Source organism: Acinonyx jubatus, chromosome A3 (genome assembly GCF_027475565.1).
Source record: "Acinonyx jubatus isolate Ajub_Pintada_27869175 chromosome A3, VMU_Ajub_asm_v1.0, whole genome shotgun sequence".
Taxonomy (NCBI): Eukaryota; Metazoa; Chordata; class Mammalia; order Carnivora; family Felidae; genus Acinonyx; species Acinonyx jubatus.
The window spans coordinates 49,125,263-49,151,322 of record NC_069388.1 but is presented as its reverse complement, the minus strand read 5'-3'; the positions used below and the strand labels follow the sequence as shown (position 1 = coordinate 49,151,322).

General features: G+C 42.2%; 1 protein-coding gene across 2 annotated transcripts in view; it reads left to right on the top strand.

Moving 5' to 3' along the window:
* The window catches only part of ABHD12 (abhydrolase domain containing 12, lysophospholipase), an 86,679-nt gene that overhangs the window by 44,715 nt on the left and 15,904 nt on the right, over positions 1 to 26,060 (top strand). For both annotated transcript variants that reach the window (XM_027069420.2, XM_027069422.2), the window contains exons 2-4: positions 13,745 to 13,869; positions 21,837 to 21,942; positions 24,537 to 24,656. In XM_027069420.2, coding sequence (XP_026925221.1) covers positions 13,745 to 13,869; positions 21,837 to 21,942; positions 24,537 to 24,656 — 351 coding nt within the window. The remainder of the gene's footprint in view (positions 1 to 13,744; positions 13,870 to 21,836; positions 21,943 to 24,536; positions 24,657 to 26,060) is intronic.

The following is a 26,060-nucleotide window of genomic DNA, read 5'->3' as shown; positions in this document are numbered from 1 at the left end:
GCCTGGATGGCTTCACTGGTAAATTATAGCAAACATTTAAAGAATTAATACCAATTCTTCATGAATTTTTCCAAAAAATAGAAGATGAGGAAACACTTCACAGTCTATTCTATATGGTTAATATTACCTTAATACCAAAACCAGGCAAATATGTCACAAGAAAAAAAAAAGCTACACAATATCTCTTATTAATATAGATGCAGAAATCTTCAATGGAATACTAGCAGATATGAAAAAGGTACTGTACACCATGAACAAGCAAGATTTATCCCAAGACTGCAAGACTGGTTTAACATTCAAAAATCAATTAATAAAATATACCATATTAATAGGATAAAGGACAAAAACCACATGATCATCTTAATAGACACAGAAAAATGATTTGAAAAAATCCAACACCCTTACATGATAAAAACACTCAAACAAGAAATAGAAGGGAACTTCCTTAGCCTGATACAGGACATCTACACAACTGCATGGCTAACATCATACATAACAAAGACTGAATGCTTTCCCCCTAATGACTGAAATAAGACAAGGAGGATGTCTACTCTTACCACTTCTATTCATCATTGTAGTGGGAGGTTCCAACCAGGGCAATTAGGCAAGAAATTAAAGGTATCCAGATTGGAAAAAAAGAAGTACAAATGTCTCTGTTTGCATATGACACAGTCTTATATAGAGAAAATCATAAGGAATCTACTAAAACCTATTAGAGCTCGTAAGTTCAGCTAGGTAATTGGATACAAGATCAGTACACACTTGACCCTTGAACAATGCAGGTTGGAACTGTGTGGGTCCACTTATACATGGATTTTTTACAGTATATTTCTGTTTTTCTCTTACAACCTTCTTTTTTTTTAATTTTTTTTTTTAACGTTTATTTATTTTTGAGACAGAGAGAGACAGAGCATGAACGGGGAGGGGCAGAGAGAGGGAGACACAGAATCCGAAACAGGCTCCAGGCTCTGAGCTGTCAGCACAGAGCCTGACACGGGGCTCGAACTCACGGTCCACGAGATCATTACCTGAGCCGAAGTCGGCCGCTCAACCGACTGAGCCACCCAGGCGCCCCTCTTACAACCTTCTTAATAACATTGTCTTTTCTCTGGCTCACTTATTGTAAGAATACAGTATATAATGCATACAGTACACAAAATGTGTGTTAATTGACTGTTAATATTATAGGTAAGGCTTTTGATCAACCGTAGGCTGTTAGTAGTTAAATTTTTAGGGGCTTGAAAGTTATAATCAGGTTTTTGACTGTGCAGGGGGTTGGTGCTACTAACCCTCGTGTTGTTCAAGAGTTAACTGCACAAAATCAGTAGTATTTCTATACATTCACAATGAACAATCTAAAAGTGAAATTAAGAAAACAGTTCTATTTACAATAACATCACAGAGAGAAAAGGTATCTTGAAATCTTAACTTTTTATAAAAGAACATATAATTTCATCATTATACCAAATTTTACCTCATACTCCTGACTATAACGTTCCATAGTTTTCTGATTTCCTGGGAAGATGATTATTGGAGAATTAAAAACATTTTTTTTTCTAATTATGGTATGGATCTTTTCCAGTGCATATTTTAATTTGTAAATTCTGGTATGTAGGAAAGCTATTGGAATCTATTTGGCAAGTGACCACTTTCTCATTCATTAACTTTTTATAGTTTTTCAGTTGAGTCTTCTAGATTTTGTGTGAAGATAACTATTTTTTCTCTTCCAGTGTTTATAGTGATTTCATTCCTTTTTATGGCTGAATAATATTCCATTGCATGTGTGTTTCACATTTTGTTTATCCATTCATCTGTCAATGGACACTTGGGTTGCTTCCACCTTTGGCTGTTGTAAACAATGTAGCTGTAAACATTGGTCTACAGGAATCTTGTTTGAGTCCCTGTTTTCAATTCTTCTGGGTACCTATGCTCAAGAGTGGAATTGCTGGATCATATGATAATTCTATGTTTAACATTTTTTTTTTCCATAGCGGCTATACTATTTTACATTCCTACCTAATTTGCTTTTATACTACTAGAATTTTTGTATCTCTATTAGTATTTTGAAATTCATTGGTAATTTTCTTTGTGGTACTATATTGATTCCATTTGTCAATTATAATAAAACCAGCTTTGATTTTGAACATTCTCTCTGGTTTCCCAGGTTCTGCCACTAATGGTATGATATGATAATTATCTGTTTCTTAAAAGTTAGGGGGAAATGCCTGTCAATCTTTCTGGGCTCATTATGTCCTTCAGGGACATAATTCTTTGATAGCTTTATCCAGTTCCTCCTGTGGTTATAGGTTTTAATTGTTTTTTTTTCCTCACTATTTGAGTGGATTGTCACTATTTATGTTTTCTTACAAAATAGTCTGTATCATTGAATTATAAAAATTTTATTAGCTTTCAGAGCACCTGGGTGGCTCAGTTGGTTAAGTGTCCGAGTCTTGATTTCAGCTCAGGTCATGATCTCACAGTTGTGAAATCATGAAATCGAGCCCCATGTGGGGCTCCATGCTGAGTGTGGAGCCTGCTTAAGATCTCTCTCCCTCTTCCTCTGCCCCTCTCCCGCTCACATGCTCACTCTCTCTTTCTCTCTCTCTCTCTCAAAAAAAAAAACAAAAACAAAAACAAAATCTATTAGCTTAGCAAATACTGTCTATTAAAAGAAATTTTCTCATCTGGGGTTATCTCACTTTTCTGATCCCTAATTTTGTATATTCTCTTTCAAGACCAAAACTTACTGTTTTTTTTCTTGCTTTTTCTTGAAGAAATAGCTTATGGATTTGTTAATCAATTTTGTATTTCTTATGTTTGAACTTTTTTACACATGGAAACATTTTTATCTTGCCAATTATACAAGTGTAATAGACTTTTTTTTTCTCTGTATGCCTTTTGAAAAGATTTTCAGACTTGCTGACAAGATTTATTCCTGACCATAGCACTGATTCAAATAAAATCTAGAGGAATTACATTATGAGGACTTATACTCTCAGGTAGTAAAAGAATGTTTAGTTATTAAATACAGGCATACTTTGGAGATATTACAGGTTTAGTTCTAGACCACCAATAAAACAAATATCAGAATAAAGCTAATTGGAGCCTGGGTGGCTAGTCAGTTAAGTGTCCAATTTCGGCTCAGGTCATTCCCTGCATCAGGCTCTGTGCTGACAGCTCAGAGCCTAGAGCCTGCTTCGGATTCTGTGTCTCCCTCTTCTCTCTGCCCTTCCCTGTTCTCACTCTGTTTCTCTCTCAAAAAAATAAATATTAAAAAAATGTAATAAAAAAAAGAATAAAGCTAATCAAGTGAATTTTTTTGTTTCCCAGTGTATGTAAAAGTTAAAGTTGTATAAAAATTATGTTTACACTGTTTTCTATTAAGTGGATAATAGTATTATGTCTAAAAATATATGTAACTTAATTTAAAATATTGTATTGCTAAAAATTGCTAACCATCATCTGAGCTTCCAGCAAGTCCTAATCACTGATCACAGATCACCATAACAAATATAATAATAATGAAAAGGTCTGAAATAATTGTGAGGCTTACCAAAATGTGACACAGAGACATGAAGGGAGCAGATGCTGTTGGAAAAATGTAACGAATAAATGTGCTCAATGCAGGGTTGCCACAAATTTGTAAAAACTCCTATCTGTTCACAGTAAAGTGAAGCACAATAAAGCAAGGTGTGCCTGTATTCATATTAAGAAATAGCTGCAGAAAGCTAGAAACTCATGGTGCATGGGTGATTCAGTCAATTAAACGTCTGACTATTGATTTCTGCTGAAGTCATGGTTCCAGGCTGTGGGACCAAGCCCCACATCAGGCTCTGTGCTGAACGTGGAGCCTGCTTGGGATTCACGCTCTCTATCCCTCTCCCCCTCTCTCTGGCTCACATGCCCTCTATCTCTCTCTGTCTTTCTCAAATTAAAAAGAGAAAGAAAGAAAAGAAAAGAAAAGAAAAAAAGAAAGAAAGAAAGAAAGAAAGAGAGAGAGAAAGAAAGAGAGAGAGAAAGAAAGAAAAGAAAAGAAAGAAGAAATCTAGAAACTCATGTCTTCTACAAGAAAAAGCTGCCAGGATGAGAAGGAATGAAGTATGCCCCAAAGACCTATCCAGGAGCATTCACAGGCAGATAGAGAACCATTGCAGTCTGGGAGAGAGGAGTACCTTGATGAAAGCCATACAGGCTCTATTTCTAGATTATAAAAACTTTGTCGTTTAGTTATGAGACTCTTGCAGAACTTATTTACAAGTCAATAATTTTCTGATTAAAATAATGGTATAAATTTTCTAAAACAAGAGCTATGGGGTTTTCAAAATGAAATAGTTTTGTTCTGTGAATTTCTTAGTGTGCTGTTTGCTTTTGGTTCCATCTAAAGTTACTAATCACTAATTGCCACTCCTGCAACTGTCCTCATTTCCGATCCTTGGTTTCAGGTTTCCTGAGGAGTCTTGAAACACTTGATAGCTACAAGAAACATTTTTGTTGTTGTTCATTTTTGAAAAAAACAACAACTGTATTGTTAAATTTTATTTTATGGTCATAAAAACACTTAACATATCTATTCTTTTAAGATGTGAAGTGTACAATGTGGTATATTGTTAGCTACATGTAGGGATGATGTTGTATAGTGATGTTGTGTAATAGATCTCTTGAATTTAATCATCTTGCATGATTGAGACTTCATGCATTTTTTTAAGTTTATTAATTTATTTTGAGAGAGAGAGAAAGAGTAGGGGAGGGGCAGAGAGAAAGGGAGAGAGAGAGAGAATCCCAAGGAGGCTCTATGCTGTTAGCACAGAACCCAACATGGGGCTCAACCTCACCAACTGTGAGATCATGAACTGAGCCGAAATCAAGAGTCAGACGCCTAACTGACTAAGCCACCCAGGTGCCCCAAGACTTGATACATTTGATTAATATCTCCAATTTCCCTCTCCTTGCAGCCTCTGACAACCACCATTCTATTCTGATTCTATCAGTTTGACTATCTTAAACTTTGTTTTTAGAGTAGCTTCAGGTTCCCAGCAAAATCGAACAGGAAGTACAGACACTTGCAGTATACCTCTGCCCCACACATGCAACCTCCCCAACTACTGACATCCCACACCACAATAATACATTTATTACAGTCAATGAGCCTATAGTCACGTATCATCATCACTCAAAGTCTATAGTTTACATTAGGGTTCAACTTGTTGTACATTTGGAGGTTGTAACAAATGTGTAATGACATATCCCTACCATTTGTAGTGTCAGGTAGAATAGTTTCACTGCCCTAAAAATCCTCTGTGCTCTGCCTGTTCATCCTTCCATCCCTGCTAACCTCTGGCAACCACTAATTTTTTTACTGTCTCCATAGTTTTGCCTTTGCTAAGGTGTAATATAGCTGTGATCATACAGTATGTAGTCCTTTCAGATTGGATTCCTTCACTCAGTAACATTAAGTTCTACTGAGTAATACTAAGTTTCCTCTATGTCCTTTCATGGTTAGGTGGCTCATTTCATTTTAGGCTAAGTAATATCCCATTGTTTGGTTGTACCACAGTTTGTGTATGCATTTACCTACTGGAGGACATGTTCATTGTTTCCAGCTTTGAACAATTATGAATAAAGCTACTATAAATATTTGTGAACAGGTTTTTGTGTGGACTTAGATTTTCTACTCATTTGGCTGAATATCAAGGAGTGCGATTGCCAGATGGCATGGTAAGAGTATATTTAGTTTTCTAAGAAAGCGCCAAACTGTCTCCCAATGAGGCTGAACCCTTTTGTGTTCCTGCCAGCATTGAGAGTTCCCATTGTTTCATGTCCTCACCAGCATTTGGCATCGTACATATCTTGGGTTTTGGCCATTGTAATATATGTATAGTGGTATCTCATTGTTTTAATGTACAATTCCCCAGTAACATATTATGTTCAGCCTTTTTTCACATACTTCTCATCTGTATACCTTCTTTGATGAGGTTCAGGTCTCTTGCCCTTTTTCAAACTGGGTTATTTTCTCATTGTTGAGAAATGTTAAGAGTCCTTTGTAGCAATCCCTATCAAAATAAAACCAGCATTCTTCACAGAGCTAGAGCAAAAACAGTCCTAACATTTGTATAGAACCAGAAAAGACCCCGAATAGCCAAAGCAATCTTGAAAAAGAAAACCAAAGCAGGAGGCATCACAATCCCAGACTTCAAGCTGTATTACAAAGCTGTAATCATCAAGACAGTATGGCACTGGCACAAGAAAAGACACTCAGATCAATGGAACAGAATAGAGAACGAACCCAGAAATGGACCCAAAATATATGGCCAACTAATCTTTGACAAAGCAGGAAAGAATATCCAATGGAATAAAGACAGTCTCTTCAGCAAATGGTGCTGGGAAAACTAGACAGCGACATGCAGAAAAATTAACCTGGACCACTTTCTTACACCATACATAAAAATAAACTCAAAATGGATGAAAGACCTCAATGTAAGACAGGAAGCCATCAAAATCCTCGAGGAGAAAGCAGGAAAAAACCTCTTTGACTTTGGGTGCAGCAACTTCTTATTCAACATGTCTCCAGAGGCAAGGGAAACAAAAGCAAAAATGAACTATTGGGACCTCATCAAAATGAAAAGCTTCTGCACAGTGAAGGAAACAATCAGCAAAACTAAAAGGCAACCAACGGAACAGGAGAAGATATTGGCAAATGACATATCAGATAAATGGTTAGTATCCAAAATCTATAAAGAACTTATCAAACTCAACACCCCAAAAAGAAATAATCCAGTGAAGAAATGGGCAAAAGATATGAATAGACACTGTTCTAAAGAAGACATCCAGATGGCCAACCGACACATGAAAAAATGCTCAACATCATTCATCATCAGGAAAATACAAATCAAAACCACAATGAGATACCACCTCACACCTGTCAGAATGGCTAACATTAACTACTCAGGCAACAACAGATGTTGACGAGGATGTAGAGAAAGAGGATCTCTTTTGCACTGATGAGGGGAATGCAACTTGGTGCAGCCACTCTAGAATACCATATGGAGGTTCCTCAAAAAAATAAAAATAGAACTACCCTACAACCCAGCAATTGCACTAGTAGGTGTCTATCCAAGGGATGCGGGTATACTGTTTCAAAGGGGCACATTCACCCCAATGTTTATAGCCACGCTATCGACAATAGCCAAAGTATGGAAAGAGCCCAGATATCCATCGATGGATGAATAGATGAAGATGTGGTGTATATACATATATATACAATGGAGTATTACTCGGCAATCAAAAAGAATGAAATCTTGCCATTTGCAACTATGTGGATGGAACTAGAGGGTATTATGCTAAGCAAAATTAGAGAAAGACAAATATGATATGACTTCATTCATATGAGGGATTTAAGATACAAAGCAGATGAACATAAGGGAAGGGAAGCAAAAGTAATATAGAAACAGGGAGGGGGACAAAACATAAGAAACTCTAAAATATAGAGAACAGAGGGTTGCTGGAGGGGTGCTGGGAGGGGGGATGGGATAAATGGGTAAGGGGTGTTAAGGAATCTACTCCTGAAATCATTGTTGCATTATATGCTAACTGACTTGGATATAAATTAAAAAATACTGTAGTCTTTTTATCAGATGTGTCTTTTGCAAATATTTTCTCCCAGTCTGTAACTTCTCTTGTCATTCTCTTAATACTGTCATAGGCAGAGCAGAAGTTTTTAATTTGAAAGAAGTGTAACTTATCAGTTATTTCTTTAGTGGATTGTACCTTTGAGGTGGTATCTAAGAAGTCTTCACCACCACCACCACCACCACCCCGAGGTCACTTATGTTTTCTTCTGCCATCTTGTAGGAATTTGATAGCTTCACATTGTACATGTAGCTCTATGAGCCATTATGAGTTCATTTTTGTGAAGGGTGTAAGTCTATGTCTAGATTCCTTTTGTATCATGTGGATATCCACTTATTATAGCACCATCTGTAGACCAGACTCTTTATTTCCCATTGTATTACTTTCAAAGATCAGTTAACTGTATTTATGTGGCTCTATTTCTGGGCTCACTGCTGTGTGTTCTATTGATCACCAGGACCACGCTGGAACCAGCTGAACATCAGCCTGTAGCCTCCCCATTTCCCCTTGGGCTCCTGGCTTCCCTGCCCAGACCCCTTGGCCTTTCTGTGGCCTTTTTCCATCCCGCGCTCCCTCTCAGGTACAGGTCTTGGCTCCCTCTCACGTCCTTACCAACCAGTCCAGCCAAGTCTTGCTTCAGGATCTACCCTTCTAAGGAGGCAGCAGAAAGGTGTAAATTGCACAAATTGTTCTTTTCTAGAATAATTTGTTAAAAAGTCCCCTGTCAGAAACATCTATCTTTAGTTGGGAGAAAATCCCAGATTGCACATTGGGTACTCTGGGCCTCTTACCTCTGGTTTGGGCTGCTTCTCCAGAAGGAGAGGCCAGGATGAAGGAATGGGGGATCCTCAGTAGTCCTGGAAGAACATGGGGAGGTCAGCATGGCCTGCCCCCACACACTATGCTAGGCTTCTTGTCTGAAGGCAAGTTACTCAAATCCTTGGGACTTGCTTTGTGCTCTGTGAAAATGGGGCTAATATTGGACAGATTGAGGTAACATGAAGTCCAGCAGATTGGTCAGATTTATTAATGATTACTTATATTTTACTTTCTGTCTTTTAGATTTTGTGACAGGTTACTTCCCTTTTTTTTTATTTTGAAATAATTATAGATTCATAGAAATTGTACTGAAATGCACAATGGTGTCCACTGTTCCCATCCACCAGCCTTCTTCAATTTGATGTAACATAACACAACCATAGTACAAAATCAGCCTAAGGAGATTGACACTGATGCAATCCAAGAGCTTATTCAGATTCCACTAGTTAAAAATACACGTGTGTGTGTAGGGGTGTGTGTGTGTGTGTGTGTGTGTGTGTGTGTGTGTGTGTAATGCTGTCCAGTCTCATTACATGTGTAGCTTTGTGGAACCACTGTCACATCAAGGTACTCATCTGTACCCCCCCCCCATCCAACCAGGCTCCTTTGTGCTACCCTTTATTGCCACCCTCACCCTCTCCCTCCCCTCCCTAAACCCAGGCAACCACTAGTCTTGTCTCCATCTCTATCACTTTGTCATGTCAAGAACATTTTTATAAATGAATTTACATAATGTCACCTTTTGGGATTGATTGACTTTTTAAGCTCAGTATAATTCCCAGGTTCATCCAAGTTGTTGCACAATCAATAGTTCGTTCCTTTTTATGGCTATGTAGTATTCCATGGCCAGTATGGACAGTTTGTTTATCCATTTACTTCTTGAAAGACATCTGAGTTGGGGCTATTATGAATAGAGCTGCTATAGACATTCATGTACAAGTTCCTGCATGAAATTAAGTCTTAATTTCTTTGGAATAAATGCCCAAGAATGCAACTGATGGGCTATATCCTTTTTTTTTTTTTTTTTTTTTTGAGAGAGTGAGAGAGAGCATGAGTGGGGAAGAGAGGCAAGGGGTGGGGGGAATCCCAAGCAGGCTCCACGCTCAGTGCCGAGCTGGATGCATGGCTCAATCCCATGACCCTGGGATCACAACCTGAGCTGAAATCAAGAGTCAGACACCTAGCTGACTGAGCCACCCAGGCTCCCCTGATGGGCTATATCCTAAGTCTCTTCATTATATTTGTTTCTACAGCTCCTTTCTATTTCTTGACAAGTACTTCTGGTTATCTGTTTATGGTACTGATAATATGAGTAACCTCTAAAGACATGTATACTGAATCATTGTTCAAGCTATGGCAAAAATTTTTCCTCTTCATGAGGATGGGTGCAGCATAGAGAAAGGTGGACCTGTGTGATTACACCAGGTCACGTGCAGGTGCTAAATGAAGGTGATGCTTTCTTCAGCTGTGTGGGAAATGTTCATTCTTATCAGTAATCAAGAACAAGGAATGCTTCTAGCAAGGAGTAAGTACATTAATAGCAATACTACCAGCAATAAGTAAGGGTTGCAACTAAAGGAATTTCTGAGAAAATTAACAAAATTGTCACAAGAAGTAGGTAATAATTACTTAAGTAAAGAGATGAAGTAAATTATATCTTTTCCCCATTGTTTATATCATCCTTATTTCTTTTTGATAAATTCTTTTAACTTTATAAGGAACAGTTTCCATCTTATATAAACTATTCCAAAATATGAGGAAGATGAAAAGCCACCATCTATGAAGAAGAACCATCCTGAAATAGCACGGAAAATACAATGTTGATTTTACTAATGAATAGGAATACTTTTTTAGGTGAACTGATATATCAAAACAGCAGTCTGCTAGTGTCCTGGGCAATATTGTTGGGCTTCTTTCACTCAGTATAATTATTTTGAGATTCATCCATGTGGTTGCATGTTATCAATAGTTAGCTCCTTTTATTGTGTGTGTAATGTTCCATTCTAAGAACAAACTATGGTTTGTTTATCCATTCACCCATTGATAGACATTTGCATTATTTCAGTGGTTGTTTTGAGTAAAACTTCTGTGAATGTTTTTTTTATCAAGTCTTTGTGTGGGCATATGCTTTCGTTTCACTGAGGACATAAAATTACGAGCTACTTGAATACCTTACAGTTGAGCAGATTTATGCAGGCTCTGGAGGCTGAGTGAACAAATTGTGTGAGGGACATAGGAATCGCCAATGTGGCTGAAGCAGAGAACCCAAGCGTGAGCTTTGCATCTGGTGTTTGATGGCTGTGCATTTGATTGCAGGCTATTTTCTTTGTTATGGGCTCTCCATTTTCTCTCAGAATGAAGTCCTGAATTCTTCTTGGCCTCTTTGGACCTCTCACATTGTGCCCAACCTTCCTTTTCAGGGTCCTTAACTATGCCCACTATGTTCTTTCCTTTAATGAGAATAAGAAGATGGTGATAACAGCTTAGCTATATTGTGGACCTGGGACTCAGGTATGCAATCTACATGTATTATCATGTAATCCTTCTAGGAGCCTCATGAAGGAGGTACCATTTTTATGCCTTTTGTGCAGGGAGGAAACCACAGCTCAGAGATGTTAAATAACTTGTCCAGGATTGCACAGCTATTAAGTGCTAGGTTGGATGTTGGACTAGATCATCTGACTTCAGAGCCAGCACCTTTAACCACAATGTTGTACACCCGTCATCACTGAAAGGACAGATTGTGAATGGAATTTAAGATGCCATTTAAACTGTTCTTCCATATCATCTAGTTAATTCCTATATTCCTAACTTAAGTGTTTCCTCCCAGTGGCCCAGTGGCAGTCCAGACTGGGTTGGATCACCTTGCACCAGGTGCCTGTCTCAGATCTCTGTGTCTGTCCAGCTGAGCTGGGAGTGCAGCATGGATATAGATGCCCTCCTTTGCTGTCCTTAGTATCTACTGCCCAAAGAGTGCTAGGTACTCAGTAATAGCATTGATTAAACCAGTTGAATGAGTGAATGAATTTTATTATCAGATATGCATGTTTGTCATCAGCTTTATTGAGATATTATTTACACATACAGATGTGTAACCACAATCAAGATAAAATTACTTCAATTACTCTAAAAGTTCCCTGTGCCCCTTGCAATCTCCCTCTACCTTCCAGCTACCACTGTTCTGTTTTTCTGTCCCTATAGTTATGCCTCTTCTAGAATTGTTTTAAAGTTTATTTATTGAGAGGGAGAGAAAGTGAGTACTAGTGGGGGAGGGGGAGAGGCAGAGAAGAGGGAGAGAGAATCCCAAGCAGGCTTCACACTGCCAGTGCAGAGCCCAATGCAGGGCTCGAACCCATGAACCACAAGATTATGACCTGAGCCCAAATCAAGAGTCGGATACTTATTGAGCCACTCAGGCACCCCTAGAATGTTTTTTTAAGCAATCTCTATACCCAGCATGGGGCTTGAACTCATGACCCCTACTAGATCAAGAGTCCCACACTGTTCTGACTGAGCCAGCTAGGTACCTCTCCCTTCTAGAATTTTAGACAAATGGAATTATACAGAATGTAGTCTTTTGTGTCTGTCTTATTTAACTTAGCAGAATGCTTTTGAGATGCATCTGTGTTACTGCATGTGTCAGCAGTTCCAGGTATATATTTAAAACCACCTTACATAGTTATTTTGGTAACAGTCCAGAGATAAACAGCCCCACTAAGGTTTGGACTTGGTTTGTAAGAACAGCAGTTCCCAAGGGTGCTCTGCAAGATCCTTTAAGAATGTCCACAAAGCCAAAATGATTTTCATAATAACCCTAAGATGTTATTTGCATTTTTCACTCATTATCTGAGTTTTCCAGATGCTACATGATGTGTCGTATCATCTGTAGATTGGTTGCAGAAACAGATGGATCTGTCTTCTATTAAGTTGTCTGGCTTAAATTTGTAAAAATGTTAATGCTGCTCTTCTCACTAAAAGTTTTTGTATTGGAAAATATAATATTTTATTAAAAATGTTAATTATATTAACATGTAATCGATTTCTTGTTAGATACATGAATAGATTTTCTTTTAATTTGAGATAGTATGCATGGATGGGGTGGGGGCAGAGGGAGAGGGAAAGAGAGAATCCTGAGCAGGCTCCATGCCCAGCACGGAACCCGAAGCAGGGCTCGATCTTACAACTACAAGATCATGACCCAAGCTGAAATCAAGAGTTGGACATTTAACCTCCTGAGCCACCCAGGCACCCTCCTCATGAGATGACTTCTCATATGACAAATAGTAATAAATATAAGTCATGTAAACGGAAGCTCTTTGGGGGCTTCAGGATTTTAGTTGTTGAGAAACCCTTAGTCCAAGAAGTTTAGAATCTCTAGAGTAGGGACATTTTTGAAAAGGCATCGGGAACAGGATGAGGAAGTCTTGGAACTGAGTGGGCTTAGAAGAGGTCTGGAGACCTGGCTCATGGTGCCTGGAGAAGGGGTCTCCATCAGGTGGTGCCACATAGAACGTGGGCTGGAATGTAGGGACAGGCAGTGTTAGCCACAGTCTTGTTGTCAGCCTCCTGCTCCCTCCCTGGACCTGGTTGGGCAGGTTCTGTTGATGTTCTTGCTTCCTACGAGGAGCCATTGGGCAGCCCACACCTGTGGCTGGCTTGCAGGACGGTGATCATGTGGCCTCGAGATGGCCACTCTCCTGAGATGAAGCTGCAGCTACGATTGGACTTCAGGTTTGGCACTTGCTAAGGATCTGATATCTGTGCTGTATTCTGATCCCAGGGCAAGCATAGGAAATCATCAGGACCTTTCGTTGGTTTTGAGGAGAAAATACCCTAACCATCTCTCTGCAATAGAGTTCTAAGCTCAGATTGAAAGACTGTCTAAAATAATTATTTTTTTTAAATTTTTTTTAATGTTTATTTATTTTTGAGACAGAGAGAGACAGAGCATGAATGGGGGAGGGTCAGAGAGAGGGAGACACAGAATCTGAAACAGGCTCCAGGCTCCGAGCTGTCAGCACAGAGCTCGACGCGGGCACAGAGCTCGACGCGGGGCTCGAACTCACAGACCACGAGATCACGACCTGAGCCGAAGTCGGCCGCTTAACCGACTGAGCCACCCAGGCATCCCTAAAATAATTATTTTAACAAAAGCAGGTGGGAGGCTAGTCTTCTTACTGGCAAAATTCTTGTGGGGAAAGCTACATGTGGATTTTAGTTAGTGATTTTGATAAAGCTGTTAATAAACAGCAAAATTGCACCTGCTGTCTTTGACCTGTTAACTGCTCTTCTCTTACAGGAGAAAGGGCCTGTGGTTCCGACTGAGGAAGATTCTTCTCTGTGTTCTGGGGTTGTATGTTGCCATTCCATTTCTCATCAAACTATGTCCTGGAATACAGGCCAAACTTATTTTCTTGAATTTTGGTAAGTACCACGTGCCCACTTTGCCTTTAATTTTAGTAAGGGTTCATTTGCATGATGATTTATATATTTGCATATCTACCACCCAGATCGAGAAATAGAAACATTTCTATTACCCAGAAAGTTCCCTGTGCCCCTTCCCGGTCACAGGCTGCTATAGTGACTGAATTACTCTCCAGGGCTGGTATCTGTGTACACAGGTGACTTCTGCATGGGCAGAGGTCTTTCTTTAGCTGAAGTGGGTGAAAGTGTTAACAATGTGGAGAGTCTTCTGAAGCTGTTGTGTTGGAGATGCTTTGCCCCTTGTGCAGTCTAGGAGGTGAACTGTCCTTGGAAAAGATGACCACTTAAAGATGACCACCTTAAAAAAATAATTAGGACTTTTTCTGGAAAAAAAAAAAAAAAATTAGCCTGACATGCTTTGGTTTCTATGGAATTATATGCTGACTTTATGGGTGCTGTAAGTCTCCTTGAGTTAACTTGGATCTTGTGTGGTTTTTATTCATGCTGTGTATTTACTTTTGTGCAAGTGGGAGGAGAAAGGACCAGAAGTATCAAGTTTAGGAAACAGAAGGCAGAGGGCTCCCAAGTACATAATTGCTGGGAATAATCCTCTCCAGGAGCATCATTTTACACCTACAAGATGAGGCTAGGAAGGAAGAGGTTGGGTCTGTGGGTGTTAGAATTTGAGGATAGAACTTGGTGCTTGGTACACAGCAGGTGCTCTGTAAGTGATGGCCTTCAGCTCAGGTGTAGGTAGCACAAACCAGTCAAGGCAGGCTCTGTGCATGCTTTTAGCTATGTTGGTTTGCAAAGAGTGGGTTTAAACCGTGTGTGTTTGGGAGGAGAGGCTGAGAAGCTGGGGCTGATGTCGTGGGAGGAGGCAGCAGGGTTGCTGGTAGAGTGGAGGGAGGAGGAAGCTCATGAAGATGAGGAGGAGGACAGGCAGGAGGCGTTGAGATGGCTCTTGTGTGACTGTGGCCTGAGACAAGTTCAGAGAGTGGGGTGGCACTGGGGGCAGGTGTGTCAGGACTCCAGAACTCTCTTCTATAGTAGCTCTGCAGGTGCCTGGGCATACGAGTTCAGGGTTGTTAAGCCTATAATGGATTTAATCACAGAAACTTGGAAGTCACTGGCTAAAAGGGCATTTCTGCTCTAAAGAGGAACAGTAGGAGGAGGAAGAGAAATAGTAAGGTCAATGTTTAATACTTTGTAAATCTAAAGTAAGTTTTTTACTTGGTATCTTAAAATAAGTGTAAAATACTTGTATGCCAAGAGGCATTTGATTTTTCTAACAAACTTAGCTGAGTTTCTAGGAATTTATCTTGTTTAAGTTTTTGCCAGTGTGAGAAACACAAACTTAAAAAGAACTAACAACATAGTAAAATCAAGGGAGCTTTGATTTTTCTGACTTTAACTCTTAAATGTCCACAGTTGGTCCAGCACAGAAGAGAGTTTGAGTTTACATGTAAACATGAAGTTATAGGGCTGCATATTCCCTGATGGCAGATCTTAGGATTGAATGACTTTTCCAACTCTGTAAGCCTCTGGGTGCTTTGGGCAGGTGCCTTTGCCACATGGTGGGGTCCCAGCAAATAATTTGAATTGAATTGATTTTCTTTAAATCAGTTATTTGGGCTGCTTTAGACACAGCCCACAAATGTTGCTTGGTTGGTGGAGCAGAACTTTGGGGTTCTCGTAGGCCAGTCCTCTGCACCTCCACAAGGAGATGCTGGTCTCTTACCCTTTCCTTCCACATGTCTGCTGCATGGTAGTGAGGTCACCTCCTCTGTGGGATTGTGGGGGTCTCGAGTGTAGCCCTGCAGTGTTTTGGAAGTTTCACCCCACGGTGCTGGAGGGCTAGCGTGTTGGAGTAGCACCTCCATTTTTGTCTCCTCGAAATGTGAATCATGATCCTGTGGATTTCAATTTGGACACTAAAGGAAGTCTAACAGTCTTTTGGGCCTCAGAACCTGATTAAAGAATATATATATATTTTTTTAATTTTTATTTTAGAGAGAGAGTGAGCATGTGAGTGGGGAGAGGGGCAGAGGGAGAGAGAGTGAATCTTAAGCAGCCTCCATGATCTGCACAGAGCCTTGACACAGAGCTCCATCCCATGACCCTGAGATCATGACCTGAGCCGAAATTAGAGTTGGACACTCAAGTGACTGAGCCACCCAGGCACCTCAAGAATATATTCTTAACTTCACGCCAAATCTATCTGAAATCAAATTCATAAATCAGATAAATAAGCTTTAGAAAAAGCTTAGCTCCTATGGTTTTAGGCATTATTCTACTTTGAATATATTTCATAAGCAAAAAATATATGATCATTCCAAAAACAAAATTAACTGCAAAGCCCTGAATGGTAGTAAAAGAAGAAAAAGAAAATCATTCTGAGAAAATTGTTAACTTTGTTGCTTATATATTTCCTGCTGGTCTCTTTTGTCTGAGTCTCTACACATAAATATAAATATATGTGCTTTTCATACTCAGGTTCAAAAGTATGATTCCATCTCAGTGATGTTGGGTGATACCCAGTATTTGTGGTCTTGAAGTCTAGATAACTTTTTTGTTGTTAAACTGAAGTATAGTTGGCATATAGTATTACATTAGTTTCAGGTGTATAACACAGAGCTTCAACAATTATATGCATTCTCGGGGCTCCTCACAATAAGTGTAGTTACCATCTGTCAGTATACTAATTTGCTACAATATTATAGACTGTATTCCCTGTGCTGTACTTTTTATCTTCATGATATATGTATTTAACTAGAAGTTTGTACCTCTTCATCCCCTTCCCCTATTTTGCCCATCTTCCCACCCCCTTCCCCTCTGGCAACCACCAGTTTGTTCTCTGTATTTGTGGGTCTGGTTTTAGTTTTTTTGTTTGTTTGTTCCTTTGTTTTGTAGATTCCATTTGTTTTATAGATTCCACGTGTAAGTGAAATCATATGGTATCTCTCTTTCTCTGATTTATTTCACTTAGCATATACTATCTGTGTTGTCTCAAAATGACAAGATCTCATCCTTTTTTATGGCTGTGTAATGAAATCTAGCTATCTTCTCTGCAGTTCTTTTCCCCTCAGATCTAGAACTATCTCTTGGTGAAAGGAATGTTTCAGTTCAGAGGCCTGCACAGAACTGCTCCTCTGCACATTACCTTGGGCCTTTTTTTGGAAATAGGTTAGATATATAAATTATATATTTGTTTTTAAAGCAGAAGGCCAGCCAACTTGCTTTAACATTCTCTGGGACAATAATTCTTAAGCTTCCTCTTTTTCCTTCCTCTTAGCAGTCCCTGTTAACCCTTGATAGCTGTCTTTCTTTTAAATTTTTTTTATTTGAGTGTAGTTGACACACAATGTTACATTAGTTTCAGGTATACAGCATAGTGACTGGATAAGTTTAAAAATTAGGCTGTGCTTACCACGAGTATATCATAAACATGATTACAGTATTATTGACTATTCCTTATGCTGTGCCTTTCATCCCTGTGACTAACTTACTGCAGAACTGGAATCCTGTACCTCCCACTCCCCTTCTCCTATTTTGCCCATCGTCCCCCCCCGCCTGCTCCCCCGCCAACACTTCTCTCTGGCAACCATCAGTTTGTTCTCTGTGTTTGTAGGTCTGATTCTGCTTTTTGCTTGTTTATTCATTTGTTTTTGTTTTTGTTTTAGATTCCACATATGAATGAAATCGTATGGTATTTGTCTTTCTCTGATTATTTCACTTGGCATAATACACTATAGATCTATCCATGTTGTCACAATGGGAAGCTATGGCCCTTTTTTTTATGTCTGAGTAATAGTCAGGTGTGTGTGTATGTGTGTGTGTGTGTGCACGCACACACACGCTACATTGTCCTTATTCATTTGTCTATCCGTGGACACTTGAGCTGCTTCCATAATCTGGCAATTGTAAATAATGCTGTAATAAACATGAGGATGCATATATTTTTTTGAATTAATGGTTTTGTATTTTGGGGGTAAATATCCACACAGTATAATCATAGGATAGTTCTATTTTTAATTTTTTGGGGAACCTCCATACTATTTTCCTTTCTTACCCCTTTTCTTATTAGGGAAGCCCCTACAGCCCACATCATGTAGTTAAAATTTGATAAAACCCAGGGCCCTCTGGCCCTCTCCTTGTTAGCACCTTGTTAGCACTCTTCCAGTGCATCAGTGACTGGGATGAAAGGTAGCCCCAATATTTAAAATGTCAGGCAGTGAAAAATGTCTATTATGGCTAAGTAGCCATAGCCTCTCACCCTATCACATATTTTCCAGATGGTCTAAAGAAGGGATAATAGATGAGGTTGTTTTCTGTTCATTTATGTACTCACTGGTTATTCACTGAGCACCATTTGTGCGGGATCATGAGCATTGGTAGGTGGTTGCTGGTAAGTGACGGTGTGGCCAGGGGGCAGATAATGCAAAATGGGAAGGAAGGGTTGAAGCAGCTGGTTGGGCCCTGCTGGCCTGTGGACACAGTGGCCTGTGTTTTGGGTTCCTGGGCTGTTCAGTTAAGCTGTATGTGAGGCCGAACTTACATACATAGCCATGAGGAGCTCAGTCATTGTTCCTGTCCCTGTCCCAGACTCCTCACTCCTGCCCCTGCCACGCACCTTGTGCACTGCCAATGGGCCCTGTGCTGTGTCCCTGACTCAACCCTATGGAAGAAGCAGGGTCTCTGAGGGTCATATGGCCAAGGGATGTGATCACACAGGAGGTCAAAGGGTCCTGGTACTCATTTGTTCCTGGACACCAGGAGTGAGGTGTGTTCTGGCCTGGGCAGATCCCACAACCCTCCTCCTTGCACCACTTGACCTGGCCCTTTGTGGAGTTTCTGCTCACTCAGACCAGTAGTTTCCAGTGGTTCCGCTGGCCACTTACTCTCTGGAGCTCTCTGACACCCCGGACTGACCAGGGACCTTCACTCCAGAGAGGTTTACAGGTGGCATTTGCTGGACTTGGTGCATTCACTGCCTCCTTTTTCATGGATATTTCTAAAACAGAAATAAAGGTGAGCTGGAAGATAAGTTTTGGGGAATGAGGTCCTCCTGGAGTAGAATTTGGCTTCTCAGTTCCTAGATTTCTCAGGCGTGGAAGCTTTTGGGATTAGCTGCCAATCCTCATTAAACACTTTTCACAGGTAGGGGGTCCTGTGAGCACTGGGGAAGTTTGTAAGTAGCTTGGCCGCCTTCTCTTCCGACACAGAACCAGCCTGAGGCCTGAGAGCTGAGCCAGTGGAAGCCAAGTGCCCTCAGTCCTTGATGACACCAACTTTCTGCTTGGCATGGGAGGTGGAGGGTGGGTAATTCCAGCCTCAGGAGTGGAATTAAGACAGACTGGGTGTGGAATGGACAGTGGGCACCAGGTTCCGGTTTTCAGAGTTTTATTGAGGAAGTCATTTCACTTCACAGTTGTCAGATGATGAACTGGCCCAATAAGCTGCAGCCTTCAGTTTCCACAACATGGAACAAAGTCCCAGAATGGAGATTGCAGGAGTAGGTACCTGTGTCTGAAATAGCACAAGAAAGAGAGGTCCTTTCCAAGGGCCTTCTGGTAGGGAGGCATCTCTGAGTCCCATTGCCAGAGTAAGATCTGAGCTCCAGAGCATGGCCACATTCATCCCTGGGGGCAGATGTAACAAATAACCACAAACTGGCTGGCTTAAAAACAACAGAATTTTATCCTCTCCCAGTTCTAGAGCCTGGAAGCCTGAAATCAAGATGTCGCAGGCCCATGCTCCCTGAGACTCTGGGCACAGTCCTTCTGTGCCTCCTCCTAGCCTTTGGTGGTGGCTGGTAGTCCGTGGTATTCCTCGGCTTGTAGCTGCCTCTGTGGTCATGCGGCTGCCTCCTCCTTGTGTCTTTACACTGTCTTCCTCTGTCCTTGTCTGTGTCAGTGTCCCAATTTTCCTTTTTGATGAGGACACCACTTACACTGGATCAGGGTCCACCTCATGATCTCACTTTAGCTTAATTATCTCTGTAAAGACCCTATTTCCAAATAAAGTCACATTCTGATGGGCTGGGGGTTGGGACTTCAGTGTATCTCTTTGGGGGGGCACTAATCAACCCCTAGAAAGGACATTAGGGCCAGTCTGTATCAGAGCCATTTCCCTTCTTCCTTCCCATCTGATTAGCCAAGAGTGTGGGCTGTGGAGTCAGGCTGCCTGGGTGCAAGTCTCAGTTCTGTGATATGTGAGCTGGTGACTTAACAAGAGCCGTAAAATGGAAGTGGTGGTATGCACATCACAGGAAGCACTACAGGAGGGTATGCGCAGTGCAGGGCTGGCATGGTGGGAACACCAGGAAGTGTGATGCTACCTCCTTTGATGGCCATTCTTCTTTTGAGAGAAAGGAATGATTAAAGTTGAGAAAATTTAGCCTGCTTCTTAGGGAAGAGATGGGTTAAGAAACTGGAGGTACAGGCAGCAGCCTTGGTGAGTGGATTTGTCTCCTTGCATGGTGTGAAATTCTCAGGGCATTTCTGGGGAAGGAGCTTGTGTGTACCCCCATGTCCTCCCAAGGGGGTATTTCATTTCTTCAGCAAATGTGTAGTGAGCTGCAGTGGGCATTTGAAGAAGTGAGAGCTAGATGTGCAGGTATGTGGCAGGAGAGCACTCAGGTTGTGAGGACAGCAAGTGCAAAGGCCCTGAGGTGGGAGATCAATGGTTGTGGCTCACAAATGGGATGATAACAGGAGATGAGCATGTTTGACTTTCGTACCATGTGGATATGTGCAGTTATGTGATGAAACTACTCTCTTCACCAAAGAAAACTGTACAGAGGTATGTGACTCCCTTATGCAAGGTGGGATTGGCTAGTCAGTACCATCCTGCTCTTTGTTGCTACCCCTTTTGGGAGTTGCCATTTTATAAAGTAAGTTGCACCTTAAGGTTTTGGGTTTTTTTTAAGTGTTTCAATTTTTAACTAAATATATCTTTAAAAATTGTGTTCGCCACAAAAGTAAAAGTACAACAGTATATAAAGGAAAAATTAAATATCCCCTATCTGCCCTGTGCATGTGCTCATGTGCACACACACACACTCTTCACTAACAGCCTGGCCTGTGTCTTCCTGTATTTCTTTACAAGTCACATGTGGGTGGTGGTGGTGTGATGTTGCTTGCTTGTCTTTACAATGGCAGTGTAGGACTGTGCAGTATACATGTCATCTCTCTCCTTCCCTGCTCTTCTACCTGTAGTTCACGGACATTCCTCTAGGTCAGTGGGTCTTGACTGGTCTCCAGCTAAAGGCTCCCGGATTTTCCTTAGTGTGGGTGCCCTACAGAATCTTGTCCTCTTGGCAGGCGACCTATAAAATCTAGGGCTCCTGCTGTACAGTTCCACTCAGCGTCACTCAACTCTGGATGGACTCTGTGGATTCCCTGCGCCCATACCTTATCTTCCACTGGCCTGTCAGCATGAAGTGACGGATCTAGAAACTTTGGGACCCCACTTGACTGACTCATACCCACAATCACTTGGTCACCGAGTGCTGTGGCCCCAGCTCCAGAACACGCCATCTGCCTGTCACTTTTCCCACAGTCCCTTCCACCAGCACCCTGACTCCAGCCTTCAGTTGCGGCTTAGCCAGGCCTGGCTGGCCTCCCCATCTCCAGCCTCTCTCAGGGCCACAATGTCCCTGAGGCTCTTTGGGGATCTTGCTTTCCCTCACTTGTATCTTCTCACCTTGAACAACCATCAGAGGACCATCACTACTCAGACCTCGTCCTTGCTGGAGGATGTGCAGGTGTGCTTGCAGTATTCCAGCACCTCTCTCTCAGCTCTGCATCTGAGGCTGGAGGGCCCTGTGCACCTGGCATTCTTGCTTTGGAAAAGACTTTGCGCTTCTTAAGAGCTTTGCCTCTGCTGTATGTGTGTGCACGTGTGTGCGTGTGTGTCCATCTACCCCCACTAATCCTGGTTTCCATCTCTTTGTCCCCCCACAGTGAGGGTTCCCTATTTCATTGACTTGAAAAAACCGCAGGATCAAGGTTTGAATCACACGTGTAATTACTACCTCCAGCCAGAGGAAGACGTGACCATTGGAGTCTGGTGAGTGCTGGGCAGTGTGGCCAATGTTGTCCAAGACGATTGTGCATCCATTTTTATCTTCACCCTCCTCTGTTTCCAAAGCAGAGATCTTGGCTAAATTTGATCCTAATGGATGGAACACGATGAGATGGCACCAAATTCTGTTCTGAGATTTTCAAATAGCGAAGGCTTTGTGTACCAGGCTGTTTGTTGCAGAGAACTTTATTTCCAGGGGGAAAAAGGAGAGTATGAGTATGGAATCATGAGCACAGGTTCGAAATGCACCCTTTCTTCTCAGAGAAGGGAGCATCTAAACATTGGAGATAGCTGGATTTCTTTCATGTGCAGCACTCCCAGCAGTTGATAATGATGGTGTTTGCTATCTTCCTCATATTTACTTTTTTGAGCCACAAATTTAAATTGGATGTAAGCTCTGTGACTTCTCTGTGACTCCTTGGAATCTATTTTCATGTTTTTTTCGCTGTGGAAAAGTGGGTGTTTCTGAACAACTAAATTAAAATTGACCAATTTTCTGTGGTGTTTTCCTTTTTCTCTCAGAAGCAGCTCAGCATCACTGCCCCTTTATGTGGCTGGGTTTCCCTTTCAGTAGCCATAATGTCTCTCTCTGCTGTCACAGAAAACTGCTGTGTATGTGAGATGCTTCTAAACAAAATGCTGTGGGTGGCTTCCCAGTGTGGGCTGTGGGGAAGTTCAGGCATTTCTAATGGTCCTGGGTAAAGAATATAAAATAGGAAGGGAGATTATTGTTCTAGGAGTTGATGCTGGCACTAGTCTTTTGTTATTGCTGGTTTAATTTACTCTTGCATTTGCTGACCAATGTGTATGCATGGGACACTTTGCTCTTCTGTCTTCAGTCAGAAGCTTGGCGTGTTTTGCTCAGAGCTCTTTGGTGAGGGAATTAGTCAGCCCTCCTGCTGGTTAGTGTGGCCTGTGCTTTGAGACACAGGGAGTTAGTGGGGACCTCTTCCTCAGGTAGGGCAGTTATATAGCAGGAGGGGTGTTTGTGGTGCTGATAGGCTGAAAGCTCTCACAGCAGTCACACAAGAAGGTTGTACTTAGTGACAACAATGGTGAGACCAAGGGTAGTGACAGCCAGGCCGTATGCTGCTGGGGCCCTGCTGCCTGCCCACGTCTGCACCCTGTGTTTTCATGAGGACTGTGTGGGCCCTCAGGTGGCAGTAGGCTTGTTCTCAGTTGCTTGTCTATGGGCATAAACTCTCTACCTGGCAGAGGGCAGGAGAGCCCTGGGAAAATAGGGTCCCTTCCCTCTGACTGTGACCTTCCCTGGCCTTTAGGAGCCTCCGGTTTGGAGTAGGCTGCTTCCTGGAAGTGAATCAGCTTCAAGCACCTTTATTTTTGTATTTAATTTTGTTTTAGTTTGTTTATTTAGAGAGAGACAGACACAGCATGAGTGGAGGAGGGGCAGAGAGAGTGGGGGTAGAGAGAGAATCCCAAGCAGGCTCCATGCTGCCAGTGCAGAGTCCAATACAGGGCTCAAACTCATGGAACTGTGAGATCATGACCTGAGCTAAAACCAAGAGTCGGACACTTAACCAACTGAGCCATCCAGGTGTTCTCCAGCACCTTTAAAATGTGCCTTTCCATCCCATGGATTTGTAATTGCCAGAGAGTGATAATTATGGTCAGAATCACCCAAAATGCAAGCCTCTGGAACGAACGAAAGAAATGTTAGAAATTAAATACTAAAACTTAAGAGCTAGAAAATTAAAAAAATGGCCATTTAATACTTTCAAACATTCTTGCTAATAAATGTATGTTTTACAGACCCTCCTCTGTGATTAACAGTATTTGTTGTGGACTGACTTCAGATTAACCGGAGCATCTCCCTGGAGGACAGTTCTGGCCAGAGAGACCGAGCCCACCTGCCTGGCCAGGTGTGGGATGAGTCAGGCTTATTGCCAGTTCATCCACACAGCATGTCAGCCTGCGGCATCTCCTCCTACAGAGATGGGTCTGCTCCCAGATGCCTTGTGAGCAGGCCCTTGAATGTGTTGTGCATTAGAAAGGGTGCTTTAAGGATGGCCAGGCTTCTAGTCCAGCTCATAAAGATCAGTGTTGCTGAATTAGCACCCATGATAGCATGAACTATCTTAAGTATGTTGTGAGTTAAATTGTGTACAGTTTAAAAATATAGGTATGTATGAACATTAAAAAAAATGTTTTTTAAGTATAGGTATGTATAAGAGAAAATGATGTTACTTGGCTAGTATTTATTAAGTGCTCATTCTGTGTAAGGCCCAGGTGAAGCCTGGTGACTGAGCCAGAATAGATTGTACCTTACAGAACTCCAGTTCACACGCGAGAAACCCTACCTCATACTCGCCCCTACCCCACGCAACTGCTACCAGAGGGAGCTTCTGTGGCCCAGAGGGGGCCCAGGTGCAAGTCAGGAAATCTGTCAGAAACCATCCCTGTAGCTTGAAGCTCTGTAGTTATTTCTCCTTGTGATGAGGGCAGTTTGTCTCTCCAGCCCTTCTGTCCTGTTCTCTGCTCAGTTGTGACTCTGTTCCTCCATCATTCTATCAACAATTGCCATCATTTGATTATGTCACTCTGCTCTGCTTCTGTTTCAGGCACACTGTCCCTGCCGTCTGGTGGAAGGACGCCCAAGGAAAGGACCAGATGTGGTATGAGGATGCCTTGGCTACCAGCCACCCTATCATCCTGTACCTGCACGGAAATGCAGGCACCAGGTGAGGAAGAGGAGCCCACACAGTATGTCTTCTCTGATTGCTGACTCCTTTATGAGGTGGGAAGGTCCTGGCCCAGTTGGTTCTACTGATCCACTGCAGTGAGGGAGTGTGCAGACAGTGGGGCCATGGAGCATCCTGAGAACACAGGAAAAGGCAGTGTTTATGGAGTTTGGGGAAAAGGGGTCAAGGTGAAACTTTCATGAAGCAGTGTCCCTATAGGCTCAGAGCAAAGTGGGCTGTGTGCATGATGAGCCCAGGTGCAGTTTCCTTGGGAACTCCTTTTTTTTTTTTTAAGTTTATTTATTTATTTTGAGGGAGGGAGCACAAGCAGGGGAGGGGCAGAGAGAGAGAATCTCAAGCAGGCTCCACACCATCAGCACACAGCCTGACTTGGGGCTCGAGCCCATGAACCATGAAATCATGACCCAAGCCAAAACCAAGAATCAGATGCCTAATCAACTGAGCCACCCAGGCACCCTGGGAACTCCTGTGTTAAGCAGGTATGGGAAGCTGTGTCCAGAAACCCCTTATGTGAGCCTGGCACCTAGGTGGAGTGGAGGAAGCTGTGTCTCTGTCATAGTGACCCAGATTCTGGGCCAGAGTGGGTGTTTCCTTCTTCCTGATAGAATTTAAAGGGCAAAGTGAGGGCCTGTGATTTAGGAAATAAGTTTCTCTGAGTAAGGAACAGTGGTCCCTCAGAGGGGTCATTGTGACACTTTAGGACTGCAGCACCCCTGCGGAATGCTGTCTCCTGTTCATCAGCCACCCCTGTCATCCCACGGTGAGGGTCTGTCGTCCCACCGTGAGGATCTGTTGTCCCAGGGGGTGCTCTGTCATCCCAGGGTGGGGGTCTGTCATCCCAGGGTAAGGATCTGTCATCCCAGTGTGAGGATCTGTCATGCCAGGGTGGGGGTCTGTCATCCCAGGGTGGAGTCTGTCATCCTAGTGTGAGGGTCTGTCATCCCAGTGTGGGGGTGTGTCATCCCAGTATGAGTGAGGATCTGTCGTCCCAGTGTGGGGGTCTGTCATCCCAGTGTGAGGCTCTGTCGTCCCAGTGTGGGAGTCTGTTGTCCCAGTGTGAGGATCTGTCATCCCAGTGTGGAAGTCTGTTGTCCTGTATGAGGAGGGTCAGTCGTCCCAGGGTAAGTATCTGTTGTCCAAGGGTGGGATCTGTCTTCCCAGTATGAGAGTCTGTCATCCCACTATGAGGGTCGCAGGCAGTCTGGCACTTTCTCACTGGCAGGCGTGCCCGTCTGCAGGCAAAGGCATACTTCCTTGCAAGGGGCAATGATTGCTGAGAGGTGGGGGTGACATCAAAGGAGGGGTGGCCAAAAGCAGAGGGAGGCCAGAGGCACCCCAGCTGGGTGTGCGCAGACAGGCTTGTCAGTGCTGTCACATCAGCTG